The sequence below is a fragment of the Leopardus geoffroyi genome, chromosome B4 (assembly GCF_018350155.1).
Source record: "Leopardus geoffroyi isolate Oge1 chromosome B4, O.geoffroyi_Oge1_pat1.0, whole genome shotgun sequence".
NCBI classification, from domain to species: Eukaryota; Metazoa; Chordata; class Mammalia; order Carnivora; family Felidae; genus Leopardus; species Leopardus geoffroyi.
This window is the reverse complement of record NC_059341.1, coordinates 121,456,201-121,472,118: the sequence shown is the minus strand read 5'-3', so window position 1 is coordinate 121,472,118 and position 15,918 is coordinate 121,456,201. Positions and strand designations below refer to the sequence as shown.

The following is a 15,918-nucleotide window of genomic DNA, read 5'->3' as shown; positions in this document are numbered from 1 at the left end:
TGAAACTAATGTAACATTGTGTTAACTTTATACTTCAATACAAAGATTTTAATAATATTTTTAAATGTTTAAATAAAATGGCATAGTACTTTCAGGATCTATCAGTGAGTAAGGTCAGTAGGCAGAACCCACACCAGGTATTTGAATGAGGAAATTTTAATAAAATAATTGTTAACTAGTAGAAGGTGGTTAATTAATTAAAGGCACAAAAGAGGCCTGAGTACAGAAGTAGCAGTTGCAGGAAAAAAAGGAGCTACTACCTCTAGGCTGAGAGGAAGTGAAAAAAATTAAGTAACTAAAGACCAAGAGAGGCTCTCTTCCTCACCCCGACCCCCACCCCCCAAGCTGAGCGCCAAGCTTCTCTGGAGAGGGTGTGGTTTCCACAGGAACTTTCAAACTGCCAGTATTGTAGAAATTTGTCAGAGTTCATGGACCACAGAGTGGGAGACAGCTGCCGAGTTGTCCCGGAAGTAGATCCCTGGAGCTGTTCCAAAGGGACAGCAAGGTTGGGAGAGTCTAACCCCGCGCACAGCTGGAACTCTCCTGCTGGGCTCCTGAGCTCCAACAGTAAATTAAAACAGAGAACCAGGACCCAGAAGTGAAGTGTCTTCTTGATGCTCTTGCTTTTTTGCAGGGCCACTTCAGGGCCCTCTATCAATGAAGACTAACATTCTGCTAAGCTCACGGAAGAGAGAAATTTATAAGGTCCAGGCTCCAGCATCACAAAGTAGGACAGAAAAGGTTGGATTTGGAGCTGGGAGATGGTTAAGCTGATAACTGCCATGGTTCACCCCTATGGCTGCTTAGCTTCCATATACACCTACACTATGTAATACAGTAGCTACTAGCAACATGGGGCTACTGAGTATCTGAAACGTGAGTAGCCTGAATTGAGGTGTGCTAAGTGTAAAATATATACTGGAGCTCAAAGACTAGGTATAAAATGTAAAATATCTCATTAAATTTTATATAAATTCTATGTTGAAATACTTTGGCTCTGAATTATTTATTCAGTTAAACGTTAATTTCACCAATTTTTACTTTTTAATGAAGTTACTAGAAAATTTTAAATTACTTATGTGGCTTACATCTTGGAGATAATCCTCCCTTGAGTGGCAGGAGAAACTTGGCTGCTTTGGACAGAAAAAGTTTTTAATATCCAACAAGCTCCATTTTGGTGAAATGGTTTTTCCCACTGCACCCCCTCCTCCTCAGGGTTACATACTTTAATTCTGCTTCATGTCTGGATACCACAAGCACTGCTAACCCGGCTCCCCAGCCCTCCTCACCCACAATTCAGAGAAGCAGCCCAGAGGCTGATTTTAACCATAAACATTTGTTTCGTCACCTCCCTCTCCTTCAACGTCAATTTTTCCAACATAAATATACTTACGGTATCAAATGAGTACTGAACACATATTGCTACATAGAACATTCTCAACAAAAGCAACTGCAGAAGAATTCATACAATAAAGGATGCAACATGGTAGAGCATCAGACTGCAGATTAGGGGGAGAAAAATCTAGCTTCTATTCCGGGCTCTGACCTCCTTGGGTTAGGCCATGTAAGTATCTGGCCCGCTATTTCTATAACTTGGAGAAAGGGCTGAATTATTCCAGTTTTATCCACACTACACCATGAAATTGTTTTGAGACTGAAAAGGTGTTGTTTTTTTTTAATGAATAGGATAGAATAAAAAAATCAGAATATTCCACATGTATTAAAGACATTTTCTAAAACATTTGTTTCAGGTATATATTTCATATGCTGGTTTGCAGTGTAACATGTATTTCTGAGTGTCATAGTTACAGTTTGAAAGCCACCAATGTAGATTATCTCTTAAAATCCTATATAGCTTAAATTCTTAGATTCATTTTGCTCAAAAATTATTTCAAGACCAGTAAATCACAAAGCATAAAATCACAACTTAATATAGAGATTTTTATCAAAGCTAAAATTTATTTGGTGCATACTCTGTGCTTGCTATCAGGTACTGTCACATATACGTTTTCTTTTAGTCTTGTAAAAGCAACCATGTGAGGTATTTTACAGGTTAAAAATAACAAAAACCTACTTCCTTAACTTCTTCAGGTGAAAAGAGGGTTATAAGCATTCCAAAACAAAAACAAAAACAAACAAAAACCAGCCAAGTACACAGTCTATTTCCATTTCCTTTTATACATCCTCTCTCTATATATATCACACATTTTAGCATTAGGAGAATAAGGAACCAACTCAAATAAAGGGAATCTTTCTTGTAATTTTTGTCTATAGGTACTTTTTAACCCATCAACTTTCTACTCTAAGCACAAGGACTTAAATGTTGTCAATATCTGAAATAATTTTAAGATGATCTAGTATTATGAAAATTTTGTTCACACAGAAATACAAGCCTAAAAATGGCACTATATTTCAGATGTAATTTCTTTCTTTCTTTCTTTCTTTCTTTCTTTCTTTCTTTCTTTCTTTCTTTCTTTCAAGTAAGCTGTACGCCCAGTGGGGCTTGAGCTCACAACCCTGAGATCAAGAGTTGCGTGCTCTACCGACTGAGCCAGCCAGGCACCCATCAGATGCAATTTCTCAATAGAAAAAGGGAATGGTAACAGTTCAATTGATGGACATGATTTAGGTAAAATATCTTCAAGAAAACAGAAAAACTATACGAAAAGATTTCTAAAACTGTAGCACCATTACCTCAATGAATGAGCACATTTCAAGATGTAAAAATTACCTAAGAATTATATATTATATTCTTTCAAATAATCTATTTTTATATTTAGAAGTTCAAATTATATGTTGTTATATTCAACTTTCCTTCTAATTAGGATTTCAACACTGACATCAAGTTATTTTACAAAATAAAAAGCAATTTCCTAATAAACAGTTACTACAAAATTGTTACTAAGGAAAATTCTTCAACATTAATTTTATTCCATATGTAAACTTTCCTCAAGAGAAATATTAATATTGTGTTACAAATAAGACCAGTAATTTGGTCAGAGTGTGAACGTATTTGACAAAAACATTTGATCTTCCTAGTGCCTTTCATTTCTTGGATAAATTTCTTCAACATTCCTATGAATCTTTTTTATAAAACCATGCAGTAACAAAGTACACCTCATACAGAAACCAGATGTAAAGCTGACCTTTTATTTTTTAAAGTACCCCCTTACTGAATACTGCCAGCAATATTATCAACAAATAACATTTTATAATCAAGAACTGTACATTCAATGTATATATTTTGTGTGTGTGTGTGTGTGTGTGTGTGTGTGTGTGTGTGTATTTCAATGAATAAGCTTGGTATTAGCACACTAAACTTCATGTGATTTATTTTAAATGATTGCTGGTTTCAGAGAATTAAAAACCACAAACCCTATGGCAGCAACTATAATGCATATTTAGTTCTCTGAAAGATCATTTTGAAGTTATCACATAATGGTGGAATATAATTTAAACAAAATACAAATAACATTTACAGCATAAGGCTCTGTGGTTGAATAATCAGCACATCAAAGAAAAATATCAGAGAAAGACTTTAAAAATAAAGCAGATTTCCTATTAGAAGAATTTTTTTTTGTTTGCTAACAATAGCTAATTGTGGACATAAAAATGTTCAAACAAAAGTTTCCTAAAATTTCTAGAACACAATTAAACTTTAGTTGCAGTAATTGATGAGGTCAGACTTTATCATGGTAAACTGAAAGTTAATCTGTTGGTAGCGAGAAGATACAACCGCTCATTTTTAGAGAAGTAAAGTTTATTACATTTGAAACGATACAGCAGAAATCTCAAAAGTTTACTCATTAAATATAGTTTCTTACAAATATCCTTTTGAAAATGCAATTCATATGTGCTACAACCTCAGAAGTTTGAATTCAAAATGAAATATGAAGGCAAGAGTCAGGGAAATCACATCAGAGGGCTTTGTCAAATATCTGTACAAATCAGTACATATTCTTCTATCTGTCATACAGTAGGAAAGAAAGTGATTCTAAATATATCCAAGTAAATGCAGAAAAATACATTAGTATTTGAGGCAGACCATGCTAAAATATAATTTACAATGATTAGTTTGCATTTAAGATGGTTAATAATGCCTTTAGTTTGAACCAATGAAATCAACATTAAGTTAAATTTTGTAGTATTTGTTCAGTCTTTTTATTGAACATTAGTTCATCTGTGAAGTAAATAAGATTGGAAAAAGCAAGTGACCTGATCCTTTTCATTATGTTTATCATTATCTCCTTCAGTCATACTAAATGCAAACAAATCAATAGAGCATCAGGATTTTTCACACATTAAAATAAAGACTAATGACTTGTGAAGGCAGACTGTGTACCATGTAGTATTTAACATATGAAACTTGCATTAACCATCAACTCAAAATTTCTTAAATAAACCAAGATTTACAAGCTAAAATAAACAAACATTTGATTAAAAAATTCTGCTATTCAAGATACTCAGGTGTCTTTTTTCTCTTAGAGATTGGTAAGGGTTGGGTCTTTTAAAAACTTGGAAGAGGAGGTGGTAAGAGGAAAAAATTCCTCAATGCTTTAAAAAACTCAACTGTTACGAGTCCATACAATTACTATGCTGGCATGGAAACAAGGTGTTTTCTGTCATGGAACCATTCACTTTCCCATAGAAGTAGTTCCTCCAAGCCAACTATACAAAGATGTAAATTCGCTTACCCATGATTAAAATTGAAGTAATCCTTCAAAAACAGAGCAAGACACCTCACCCAAAAAGATCTTTTAAATCATTGGTAGCTGAACTGCTATTGGTCATTGTAGTTGGTGGCTGTGCAAAGTTCTGCGGGCTAAAGAAAGGATTAGCCTGCATACCAAAGGCAGACTGTCCCATCATGTTCATTGGTGTTCCCATTACTGAACTGCCCATACCTGGAGACCCTTGCGGAGGTACAAATTGATTAAGCCACTGATTTGGTTTCTGTTGTGATAACTGGTTCATGCTAACTTTGGGTTTCTGAGGGCCAAAGAGATTATTAAGAGCAGACATATCTGTGGGTCTTTGTTGGGTCTGCTTCGCACCAGCAGGAGGAACACTCACAGCACTGAAGTTTGGCAAAGTGGAAGGTGTTCCCAGTGTCATCTTGGTCACTCCGGGTGTGCTTGGACTACTGAATAAGTTCTGGTTTGTATTAACCGGCATGTTGAATCCTGAAGTCTGAAAGCCCATGTTAGCATTTAGGCCGTTGGTCAAATTTCTCTTGGTGTTATCAATTGGTGTAGAAAACATCATGCCAAGGCCCATAGAAGGAACAGAAGTGAAGGTACTTGAAGCAGAAATTTTAGGGGTACTAACAGAAAGGCTGGTCAAAGATGACATGTTATCCATCAATGTGTCTGTCAAGTCCTTAGTCTGAAAAATATGAGGGAATTACTTTACCTCCAAGATTGCCAAATTCTTTACAATCAGTAACATTTAACAGGTTGTACTATAAATGACAACTCCAAATTAAGCTCAACAGTCTATACCAAGTTGGCAAACCACAGCTCACAGGAGAAATCCAGCCTGCCACATACTTTTACAGATAAACATTTGCAATCAATTTGATGACAGGGAACACTAACTTTGAATTCCAATTAAATAAAATGCTGGCTCTGCCCACCACTCCCCAAAATAGAAATTCCTTCTTCTCATTAGATCTGCATTACAAAAATGATACTCTATTTAATTTTTATATTTTGAATTGCATCACAATTTTGTAGAAATTTGTTTTCTCTCTTACGTAAATACCTACAAAATATTTTTGATTTTGCCTCTTGGCCCATAAAGATTTTTCTCAGAAGAAGAATTTTAGTGATTAGGAGGTAACAAAAAAGGGGTGCCTGGGTGGCTCAGTCAGCTGGACGTCCAACTTTGGCTCTGGTCATGATCCCACCATTCATGAGTTCAAGCCCCACATGAGGCTCTGTGCTGACAGGTCAGGGCCTGGAGCCTGCTTTGGATTCTCTATCTCCCTCTCTCTGTGCCCCTCCCTCATTCGTACTCTGTCTCTCTCAAAAGTAAACATAAAAATTTTTTTCACAAAAAAAGAGGTAACAAGAAATAATTTAAAGAAAGCTTTTAAGATAAAGTTATTTCTGCAGTCTGTATGAGTTTGAACTCTCTACCAGCAAGAACCTTAAGCCCTGCCATAGCACTACCACCTAGGACAGTGTCTGGTACATAATAAGAAATAAATACTGGTCAGGACATATTGGTAAGTATTCCTAAATCAAATTACAGACCTGGCTATAACTGAAACACCAAAAATTAAAAATTACTTTTTGGTCAAAAATATATAAATGCCTGAACATAATATTACTGATCATTTCAAGGTGAACAGAGTTAATCAGTACTATGAAACCTAATATTTTTTAAGAATATTATTGCCTTCTCTTTATTGGTATTTATCTAGCTTTCTGTTTGTTTGGTAACAAACACTATCTCAAAATATTATACATTAGGGCAGGCTATTGAGGAGTGGCTGGAAAATCCTTTATGCCCATAGTTCTTAGAAACTGCATTATTGAAATTTCTTAGAAATATATTTTTAGACAAACACTAATAGGTAGACTAAGTTATATACTCCTTAAGTATCGTGCGCTTGAAATTATACACAAGTATAACCTGAAAGTAAGTATGCTTGAAATTCTGCAAGAGAAATCAATTCTGACCTGTTTGACTGGAGCAACAGGTGTGTGTACTTGGGGTTTAAGAGGCTGCTGGCTTTTCAACTTCTGTGCTTGCTCCTGTTCTTTTGCTAATTTTTGTTTTTCTTCAAGTGTAAGTGATGCCTCAGGAAAAAAAAAAAAAAAAAAAAAAAAAATATATATATATATATATATATATATATATATATATATATATATCAATGAGCAATTTCATAATTCCACTTATAAAACAGAAGACTTCTTTTTTTGTAAGGTATGTCTTAGTATGTTTGACGATAGCAAATAATTTGCAAATTATTCCTGTAGTGATTGCCACAGGTACATTATATTTTGAATTATTATAAGCTTTTACTTTAAGTAGAAACTCACAAAATCTCTGCTAAAATGGTTCCAGTATGAAAACAGTTATTGTTTTAAAACCATTCATCAAAATGACTTTTTTCCAGACAACGAGAATATGACTTGATGACTTCATTTCATAAAATTGGGAGATTCCTGTTCAACCCTATCTCACTCCAAAAATATTTTAGGAACTCACCAAAAAGCTAAGGAAAACATAAACAGTGTCTTTCACTGCTAAAGATCTGCATCAAATTTGACATTTGTCTTTTTCCTTTATCAACTTTGCTAAACTATAAACTCACAGTATGTTCTCTTAAAATTTTGTAAACCATGCCTGGTAGCTCCTTGGCTTTACACATATAGGTACTCGTTTTTGTCAAATGAATAGAAGAAAAGTTGCCCCCAGGAGAAATTCAAAATTAACATATTACATTGAATATTAACAAATATTTCAATTGGAAAGTATCATTTTATAATTTATTATTCAAAATCAGAAGCAGAGTCAAGACACAGTGACATTTATCAAGAGGTATGACCGGCAAAGTCCAGCAGAAAGGACAAAGGAGGCAGGCAATCTAGAAGTTACCATGTGGGAGGCTGAGTAATAAAAGAAGTTAAAATTCTCAAGTCTGTATATTCTCAATGTGAATCAGGTCATGTTCCCATGATAATTTTTAAATTTCATAAAAATATTAAAAAATGTGTCTTGTTAAGATGCTGAACAGTATTTCCCAACAAAATCTATAATTTATAGGAAGTCCTATAATATAAATAAGTACACTACAGGAGTAAGTGAAGAAACTTACTCTTTTATGTTTATTCTGTAACCCATCCTCTTTATTTTCTGATTCACCGCCAGTAAGAAAGTCTGCTCCAATGTTGTTAAAGACTTTGTCAATATGCTGAAAAGAAAAATGTCAAACCACCTGAATGACATCAAAAAATTGTGATATTACTGCTTAAAGGGCAAAAGCCTCTCAAATGAAGCACACTGTCAAACTCTTTTTACAAAAATTAAAATAATCTAAATGTCTTACCTGAGATCCAACATTTGTAACTTTCGTCTCCTCAGAAGCATTCATTTGATTTCCTATATCCAAAGATCTGCAGGAAAATTGAATTATGACAAAGCAATGAAAAGAAATGCTTATTTTTAAAATACTCCTACAAAAAATGGTTCTTCCACATGGGGGTTATTGTAACCTAAACAAACTTCTTTCAGGACAGTCATAATCTTTTTCATTATTTGCTACAATTAATGTCTGCTTGCTCAAAAACAGTAACATTTGCATAACAAGTCTTTTTTTTTTTTAATTCAATATTCAAAATTTACTGGAGAATTTACTCAGGCTCATAAAATCAGGCAAGCATGATTCTTACTGTCAGAAAGCTTATAGATCACTGAGAGACAAGGTATGATATGTAGGACTTGATGTGATTAAATTCAGAATCTGATTCTAATAATAAACGCTACAAACACTGTGATGGGCCAGATCCATGCCTTGAAAACCAGGCAAGATTTAGATAAGAAAAAGAAAAAAGAAGAGTTCGTTTACACCTCAAGTACAAATACTAGATATTAAAATTTTTTCTTATAAATTTTTAAAAATTATTTTTCAGGGTTCCTGTGTTAATACAGTCAACCCACGAAATGACATAAATATCTACATCATTGAATATTTAGAGAATAGAATATTTAGAGTGTACAATGGGCTATTTCAAGTCATCCTACACCTGGTGTATTTGCTTCCATAAGCCTTCATCTCACTCTGGGGCAGAACCTAAAAAATTTTATACGTGGGGACCTTGCTCATAATTGGTATAAATTTTAGTGAGTATCTGATGTCTTTTGGCTCAGGATTTAACAGCCATCTTAAAATCACGTGTTTTTTTTCTGGGAAACAAATATAGTGATTTTATTTTAATAAACCGGCATTCTCCAGTGAGTAATTTTATCTTTCCCTTCTTTCTTTGAAAACTAGTATTTTGCAAATAATTTGGAAAATCCTCCCTTAAAGAAATGGAAGTGAATGTTGTGGTATTAAATATGAAATGAATGCTCTATAAATGTTTCTGGAATCAGAGAAAAGAAAAAGGGTGAGATCAAAATACAAGGGTTTCATAGATTTGAAAAATATTTGTAAGCGGTGCTCTTCGTGATTAGCACTCTGAATTTACGACACTAGTAGCTAATGCTGACAAGAGACTTTCTCAGCAATAGAATTTTCTTTACATATAGAAAATCTTAAGATTATCATATTACACTTTTGCACTCAGAAATGACACTGGATTTTCCACCATATTCTATTTTAACTCAGTTCAACTTAACATGTTGGAAAATTTTTAAATGTTTTACATGTGATCAAATTGAAATCCATCAATTTTTCACTATGCAGAACAAACTGATGGTTACCTGAGGGGAGATGAATGGGGGGATGTGTAGAATAGGTGAAGGGGATTAATAATGAGCACTGAGTAATAATGTATAGAATTTTTGAATGACTATACTGTACACCTGAAACTAATATAACACCGTATGTTAACTATACTGGAATCAAAATAATAAACTTCATTTAAAAAAACAGGAATCCATCAATTTTTGGGGTCCTTATTCCAGAAAATCAATCATGAGGTCACTTTAGTGTCACTGTTGGGCCATGTACAATTCATATGCAACCTACTTACTTCTGCTGTTCTTGCATTATTTGAAGTTGTTCCAGTTTAGTCTTATGTTCAGACTCCAATCTGTTAAGCATCTCTTTTATGACGGAAATGAAAGAATTGAACTGGTGTAATAAGAAATTGATACAGTTACAATGTTTCAAGTTAGCAGCGAATGTAATGTAATAAGAGAATTTAACAAGTTAATCATAATACTCTCATTTTTACCAGTATACGACCCACTCAGAGTACGGATGTCACAAAAATAGTATATTTAAACTCAGCAATCACAGCAAGCTTTTACAATATCTCTGTATGATGGTGGTAAGGTTGATGAGGCTTTTTAACTTCCAGAAAACATATCTCAATGGGTTTTCTAGCCTGAGTTGTCTAACAGCTATTATTCAGAGGTCTTATAAATTTACCCCCACCAGTTATTACATATTGACTTTCCTAGAATAATCCAAAAGTGACCATCTGAATTTGTGCATATCTGGAAACAACCCACTTAATAGTGCATTAAAAAATTAGTTTATTGGAGGATCCTGGGAAGATGGCGGCATAGGAGGATGCTGGGCTCACCGCGCGTCCTGCTGATCACTTAGATTCCACCTACACCTGCCTAAATAACCCAGAAAACCACCAGAAGACTAGCAGAATGGAGTCTCCAAAGCCAAGCGCAGATGAGAGGCCCACGGAAGAGGGTTGGAAGGGTGGCGAGGCGGTGCGCCCTACACGGACTGGCAGGAGAGAGCCAGGACGGAGGGGCGGCCCACTGGCCAAGCAGAGCCCCAAGTCTGGCTTGCAAAAGCGGAGGGGCCGGACAGAGTATGTTCCGACAGCAAGCGGGAATTGACATCTGGAAGGTTATAAGCTAATAGCTCTGCTCAGAGAATGGGAAGGCTGGAGGACAACGGGAGGGAGAGTTGTTGAGCCCCGGACGACAGAGCTCAGTTTGGTGGGGAACATGGGCGCTCGCCAGTGCCATCTGCCTCGCCCATCCCCCAGCCAAAATCCCAAAGGGAACCAGTTCCTGCCAGGGAACTTGCTGGCACCGTGCAAACAACCAAAGCTGTGCTTCTGCAGATCCATCCCTCCGGCGGGTCTGACTCCCTCCCGGTGCCGCAGGGCCCCTCCGGAAGTGGATCTCGGAAGGAAAAGCGAGCTGAGCCTGCCCCTCCCGCCCCTGTGCACCTTGCCGATCCACCCCAGCTAATACGCCAGATCCCCAGCACCACAAGCCTGGCTTTTATTCAACATACTATTGGAAGTCTTACCCACAGCAATCAGACAACACAAAGAAGTAAAAGGCATCTGAGTTAATAAAGAAGAAGTAAAACTTTCACTATTTGCAGATGACATGATACTATATATACAAGACCTGAAATACTCCACCAAAACCTAGAATTGAAATGAATTCCATGAAGTCAAAGGATACAAAATAATATACAGAAATCTGCTTCAATTCTATACACTAAATATGAAGCAGCAGAAAGACCTATTTACAAGAGCTATTAATGAATGCACCAAAAATAATACAATACCTAAAAATAAAATTAACCAAAGAGGTGAATGACCTCTACTCTGAAAACAATACAACACTGATTAAAGAAGGATCAGAGGGAAGATAGCAGCGTAGGAAGACGCTGGGCTCACCGCGTCCTGCTGGTCACTTAGATTCCACCTACACCTGCCTAAATAATCCAGAAAACCGCCAGAACACTAGCAGAACGGAGTCTCTGGAGCCAAGCGCAGACGAGAGGCCCATGGAAGAGGGTAGCAAGGGCAGCGAGGCGGTGCACGCTACACGGACTGGCAGGAGGGAGCCGGGGCGGAGGGGCGGCCCGCTGGCCAAACAGAGCCCCCGAGTCTGGCTGGCAAAAGCGGAGGGGCCGGACAGAGTGTGTTCCGACACCAAGCGGGACTTGACATCTGGAAGGTTATATGTTAACAGCTCTGCTCCGAGAGCGGGAAGGCTGGAGGACAACGGGAGGGAGAGTTGCTGAGCCCCGGGACGACAGAGCGCAGTTTAGCGGAGAACAAAGGCGCTCGCCAGCGCCATCTCCCTCGCCCATCCCCCAGCCAAAATCCTAAAGGGAACCAGTTCCTGCCAGGGAACTTGCTGGCACCGTGCAAACACCCAACGCTGTGCTTCTGCGGACACGCGCCTCCGGCAGCGGGTCTGACTCCCTCCCGCTGCCACAGGGCCCCTCCTGAAGTGGATCACCTAAGGAGAAGCGAGCTAAGCCTGCCCCTCCCACCCCCATGCACGTTGCCTATCCACCCCAGCTAATACGCCAGATCCCCAGCACCACAAGCCTGGCAGTGTGCAAGTAGCCCAGACGGGCCACGCCACCCCACAGTGAATCCCGCCCCTAGGAGAGGGGAAGAGTAGGCACACACCAGTCTGACTGTGGCCCCAGCAGTGGGCTGGAGGCAGACATCAGGTCTGACTGCGGCCCCTCCCACCAACGCAAGTTATTCAAGACAGCACAAGGGAAGTGCCCCACAGTCCCAGACCACTCCAGGGACTATCCAAAATGAAGAAACGGAAGAATTCCCCTCAGAAAAACGTCCAGGAAATAACAACAGCTAATGAACTGATCAAAAATGATTTAAACAATACAACAGAAAGTGAATTTAGAATGATAGTCATAAAATTAATCGCTGGGCTTGAAAACAGAAGAGAGAATCTCTTCCTACAGAGATGAAGGGACTAAGGAACAGCCAGGAGGAGCTAAAAAATGATGCAATGAATTGCAAAATAAAATGGAGACAACTACGGCTTGGATTGAAGAGGCAGAGGAGAGAATAGGTGAACTAGAAGGTAAAATTATGGAAAAAGAGGAAGCTGAGAAAAAGAGAGGTAAAAAAATCCAGGAGTATGAAGGGAAAATTAGAGAAGTAAGTGATGCACTAAAGAGAAATAATATATGCATAACTGGTATTCCAGAGGAGGAAGAGAGAGGGAAAGGTGCTGAAGGTGTACTTGAAGAAATAATAGCTGAGAACTTCCCGGATCTGGGGAAGGAAAAAGGCATTGAAATCCAAGAGGCACAGAGAACTCCCTTCAGACGTAACTTGAATCGATCTTCTGCACGACATATAAAGAGAAAATTCTGAAAACAGCTAGAGATAAACATGCTCTAACATATAAAGGGAGACCTATAAGACTCGTGATGGATCTCTCTACTGAAACTTGGCAGGCCAGAAAGGAATGGCAGGAGATCTTCAATGTGATGAACAGAAAAAATATGCAGCCGAGAATCCTTTATCCATCAAGTCTGTCATTTAGAATAGAAGGAGAGATAAAGGTCTTCCCAAACAAACAAACACTGAAGGAATTCATCACCACTAAACCAGCCCTACAAGAGACCCTAAGGGGGATCCTGTGAGACAAAGTACCAGAGACATCGCTACAAGCACGAAACCTACGGATATCACAATGACTCTAAACCCATATCTTTCTACAATAACAGTGAATGTAAATGGACTAAATGTGCCAACCAAAAGACACAGGGTATCAGAATGGATAAAAAAACAAGACCCATCTATTTGCTGTCTTCAAGAGACTCATTTTAGACCTGAGGACACCTTCAGATTGAGAGTGAGGGGATGGAGAACTATTTATCATGCCACTGGAAGTCAAAAGAAAGCTGGAGTAGCCATACTTATATCAGACAAACTAGACTTTAAATTAAAGGCTGTAACAAGAGATGAAGAAGGGCATTCTATAATAATCACAAGGTCTATCCATCAAGAAGAGCTAACAATTATAAATGTCTATGCGCCGAATACAGGAGCCCCCAAATATATAAAACAATTACTCACAAACATAAGCAACCTTATTGATAAGAATGTGGTAATTGCAGGGGACTTTAACACTCCACTTACAGAAATGGATAGATCATCTAGACACATGGTCAACAAAGAAACAAGGGCCCTGAATGAGACATTGGATCAGATGGACTTGACAGATATATTTAGAACTCTGCATCCCAAAGTATACCTGAATATACTTTCTTCTCGAGTGCACATGGAATATTCTCCAAGATAGATCACATACTGGGTCACAAAACAGCCCTTCATAAGTATACAAGAATTGAAATCATACCATGCATACTTTCAGACCACAATGCTATGAAGCTTGAAATCCACCACAGGAATAAGTCTGGAAAACCTCCAAAAGCATGGAGGTTAAAGAACACACTACTAACGAATGAGTGGGTCAACCAGGCAATTAGAGAAGAAATTTAAAAATATATGGAAACAAACGAAAATGAAAATACAACAATCCAAATGCTTTGGGATGCAGCGAAGGCAGTCCTGAGAGGAAAATACATTGCAATCCAGGCCTATCTCAAGAAACAAGAAAAATCCCAAATACAAAATCTAACAGCACACCTAAAGGAAATAGAAGCAGAACAGCAAAGACACCCCAAACCCAGCAGAAGAAGAGAAATAATAAAGATCAGAGCAGAAATAAACAATATGGAGTCTAAAAAAACTGTAGAGCAGATCAACGAAACCAAGAGTTGGTTTTTTGAAAAAATAAACAAAATTGACAAACCTCTAGCCAGGCTTCTCAAAAAGAAAAGGGAGATGACCCAAATAGATAAAATCATGAATGAAAATGGAATTATTACAACCAATCCCTCAGAGATACAAGCAATTATCAGGGAATACTATGAAAAATTATATGCCAACAAATTGGACAACCTGGAAGAAATGGACAAATTCCTGAACACCCACACTCTTCCAAAACTCAATCAGGAGGAAATAGAAAGCTTGAACAGACCCATAACCAGCGAAGAAATTGAATCAGTCATCAAAAATCTCCCAACAAATAAGAGTCCAGGACCAGATGGCTTCCCAGGGGAGTTCTACCAGATGTTTAAAGCAGAGATAATATCTATCCTTCTCAAGCTATTCCAAGAAATAGAAAGCGAAGGAAAACTTCCAGACTCATTCTATGAAGCCAGTATTACTTTGATTCCTAAACCAGACAGAGACCCAGTAAAAAAAGAGAACTACAGGCCAATATCCCTGATGAATATGGATGCAAAAATTCTCAATAAGATACTAGCAAATCGAATTCAACAGCATATAAAGAATTATTCAGGGGCGCCTGGGTGGCGCAGTCGGTTAAGCGTCCGACTTCAGCCAGGTCACGATCTCGCGGTCCGTGAGCTCGAGCCCCGCGTCGGGCTCTGGGCTGATGGCTCAGAGCCTGGAGCCTGTTTCCGATTCTGTGTCTCCCTCTCTCTCTGCTCCTCCCCCGTTCATGCTCTGTCTCTCTCTGTCCCAAAAATAAATAAAAAAATAAACGTTGAAAAAAAAAAAAAATTTTTAAAAAAAAGAATTATTCACCATGATCAAGTGGGATTCATTCCTGGGATGCAGGGCTGGTTCAACATTTGCAAATCAATCAATGTGATACATCACATTAATAAAAGAAAAGATAAGAACCATATGATCTTGTCAATCGATGCAGAAAAGGCCTTTGACAAAATTCAGCAACGTTTCTTAATAAAAACCCTCGAGAAAGTCGGGATAGAAGGAACATACTTAAAGATCATAAAAGCCATTTATGAAAAGCCCACAGCTAACATCATCCTCAACGGGGAAAAACTGAGAGCTTTTTCCCTGAGATCAGGAACACGACAGGGATGTCCACTCTCACCGCTGTTGTTTAACATAGTGTTGGAAGTGCTAGCATCAGCAATCAGACAACAAAAGGAAATCAAAGGCATCAAAATTGGCAAAGATGAAGTTAAGCTTTCACTTTTTGCAGATGACATGATATTATGCATGGAAAATCCGACAGACTCCACCAGAAATCTGCTAGAACCGATACATGAATTCAGCAAAGTCACAGGATACAAAATCAATGTACAGAAATCAACTGCATTCTTATACACTAATAATGAAGCAACAGAAAGACAAATAAAGAAACTGATCCCATTCACAATTGCACCAAGAAGCATAAAATACCTAGGAATAAATCTAACCAAAGATGTACAAGATCTGTATGCTGAAAACTATAGAAAGCTTATGAAGGAAATTGAAGAAGATATAAAGAAATGGCAAAACATTCCATGCTCATGGATTGGAAGAATAAATATTGTCAAAATGTCAATACTACCCAAAGCTATCTACACATTCAATGCAATCCCAATCAAAATTGCACCAGCATTCTTCTCGAAGCTAGAACAAGCAATCCTAAAATTCA

At 37.7% G+C, this 15,918-nt stretch overlaps 1 protein-coding gene across 13 annotated transcripts in view; it reads right to left on the bottom strand.

Annotated features, from left to right (window-relative positions):
- Positions 1-3,308: 3,308 nt before the first annotated feature.
- SCYL2 (SCY1 like pseudokinase 2) overlaps positions 3,309-15,918 on the bottom strand; it is a 70,360-nt gene continuing 57,750 nt past the window's right edge. For 11 of the 13 annotated variants that reach the window (XM_045466373.1, XM_045466374.1, XM_045466370.1 and 8 more), the window contains 5 exons: positions 9,711-9,811; positions 8,063-8,129; positions 7,832-7,927; positions 6,687-6,806; positions 3,309-5,385 (listed from right to left, as the gene is read on the bottom strand). In XM_045466373.1, the coding sequence (XP_045322329.1) occupies positions 4,741-5,385; positions 6,687-6,806; positions 7,832-7,927; positions 8,063-8,129; positions 9,711-9,811 (1,029 nt within the window). In that variant the 3' untranslated portion in view covers positions 3,309-4,740. The remainder of the gene's footprint in view (positions 5,386-6,686; positions 6,807-7,831; positions 7,928-8,062; positions 8,130-9,710; positions 9,812-15,918) is intronic. The other 2 variants (XM_045466376.1, XM_045466375.1) reach the window with 1 other exon arrangement.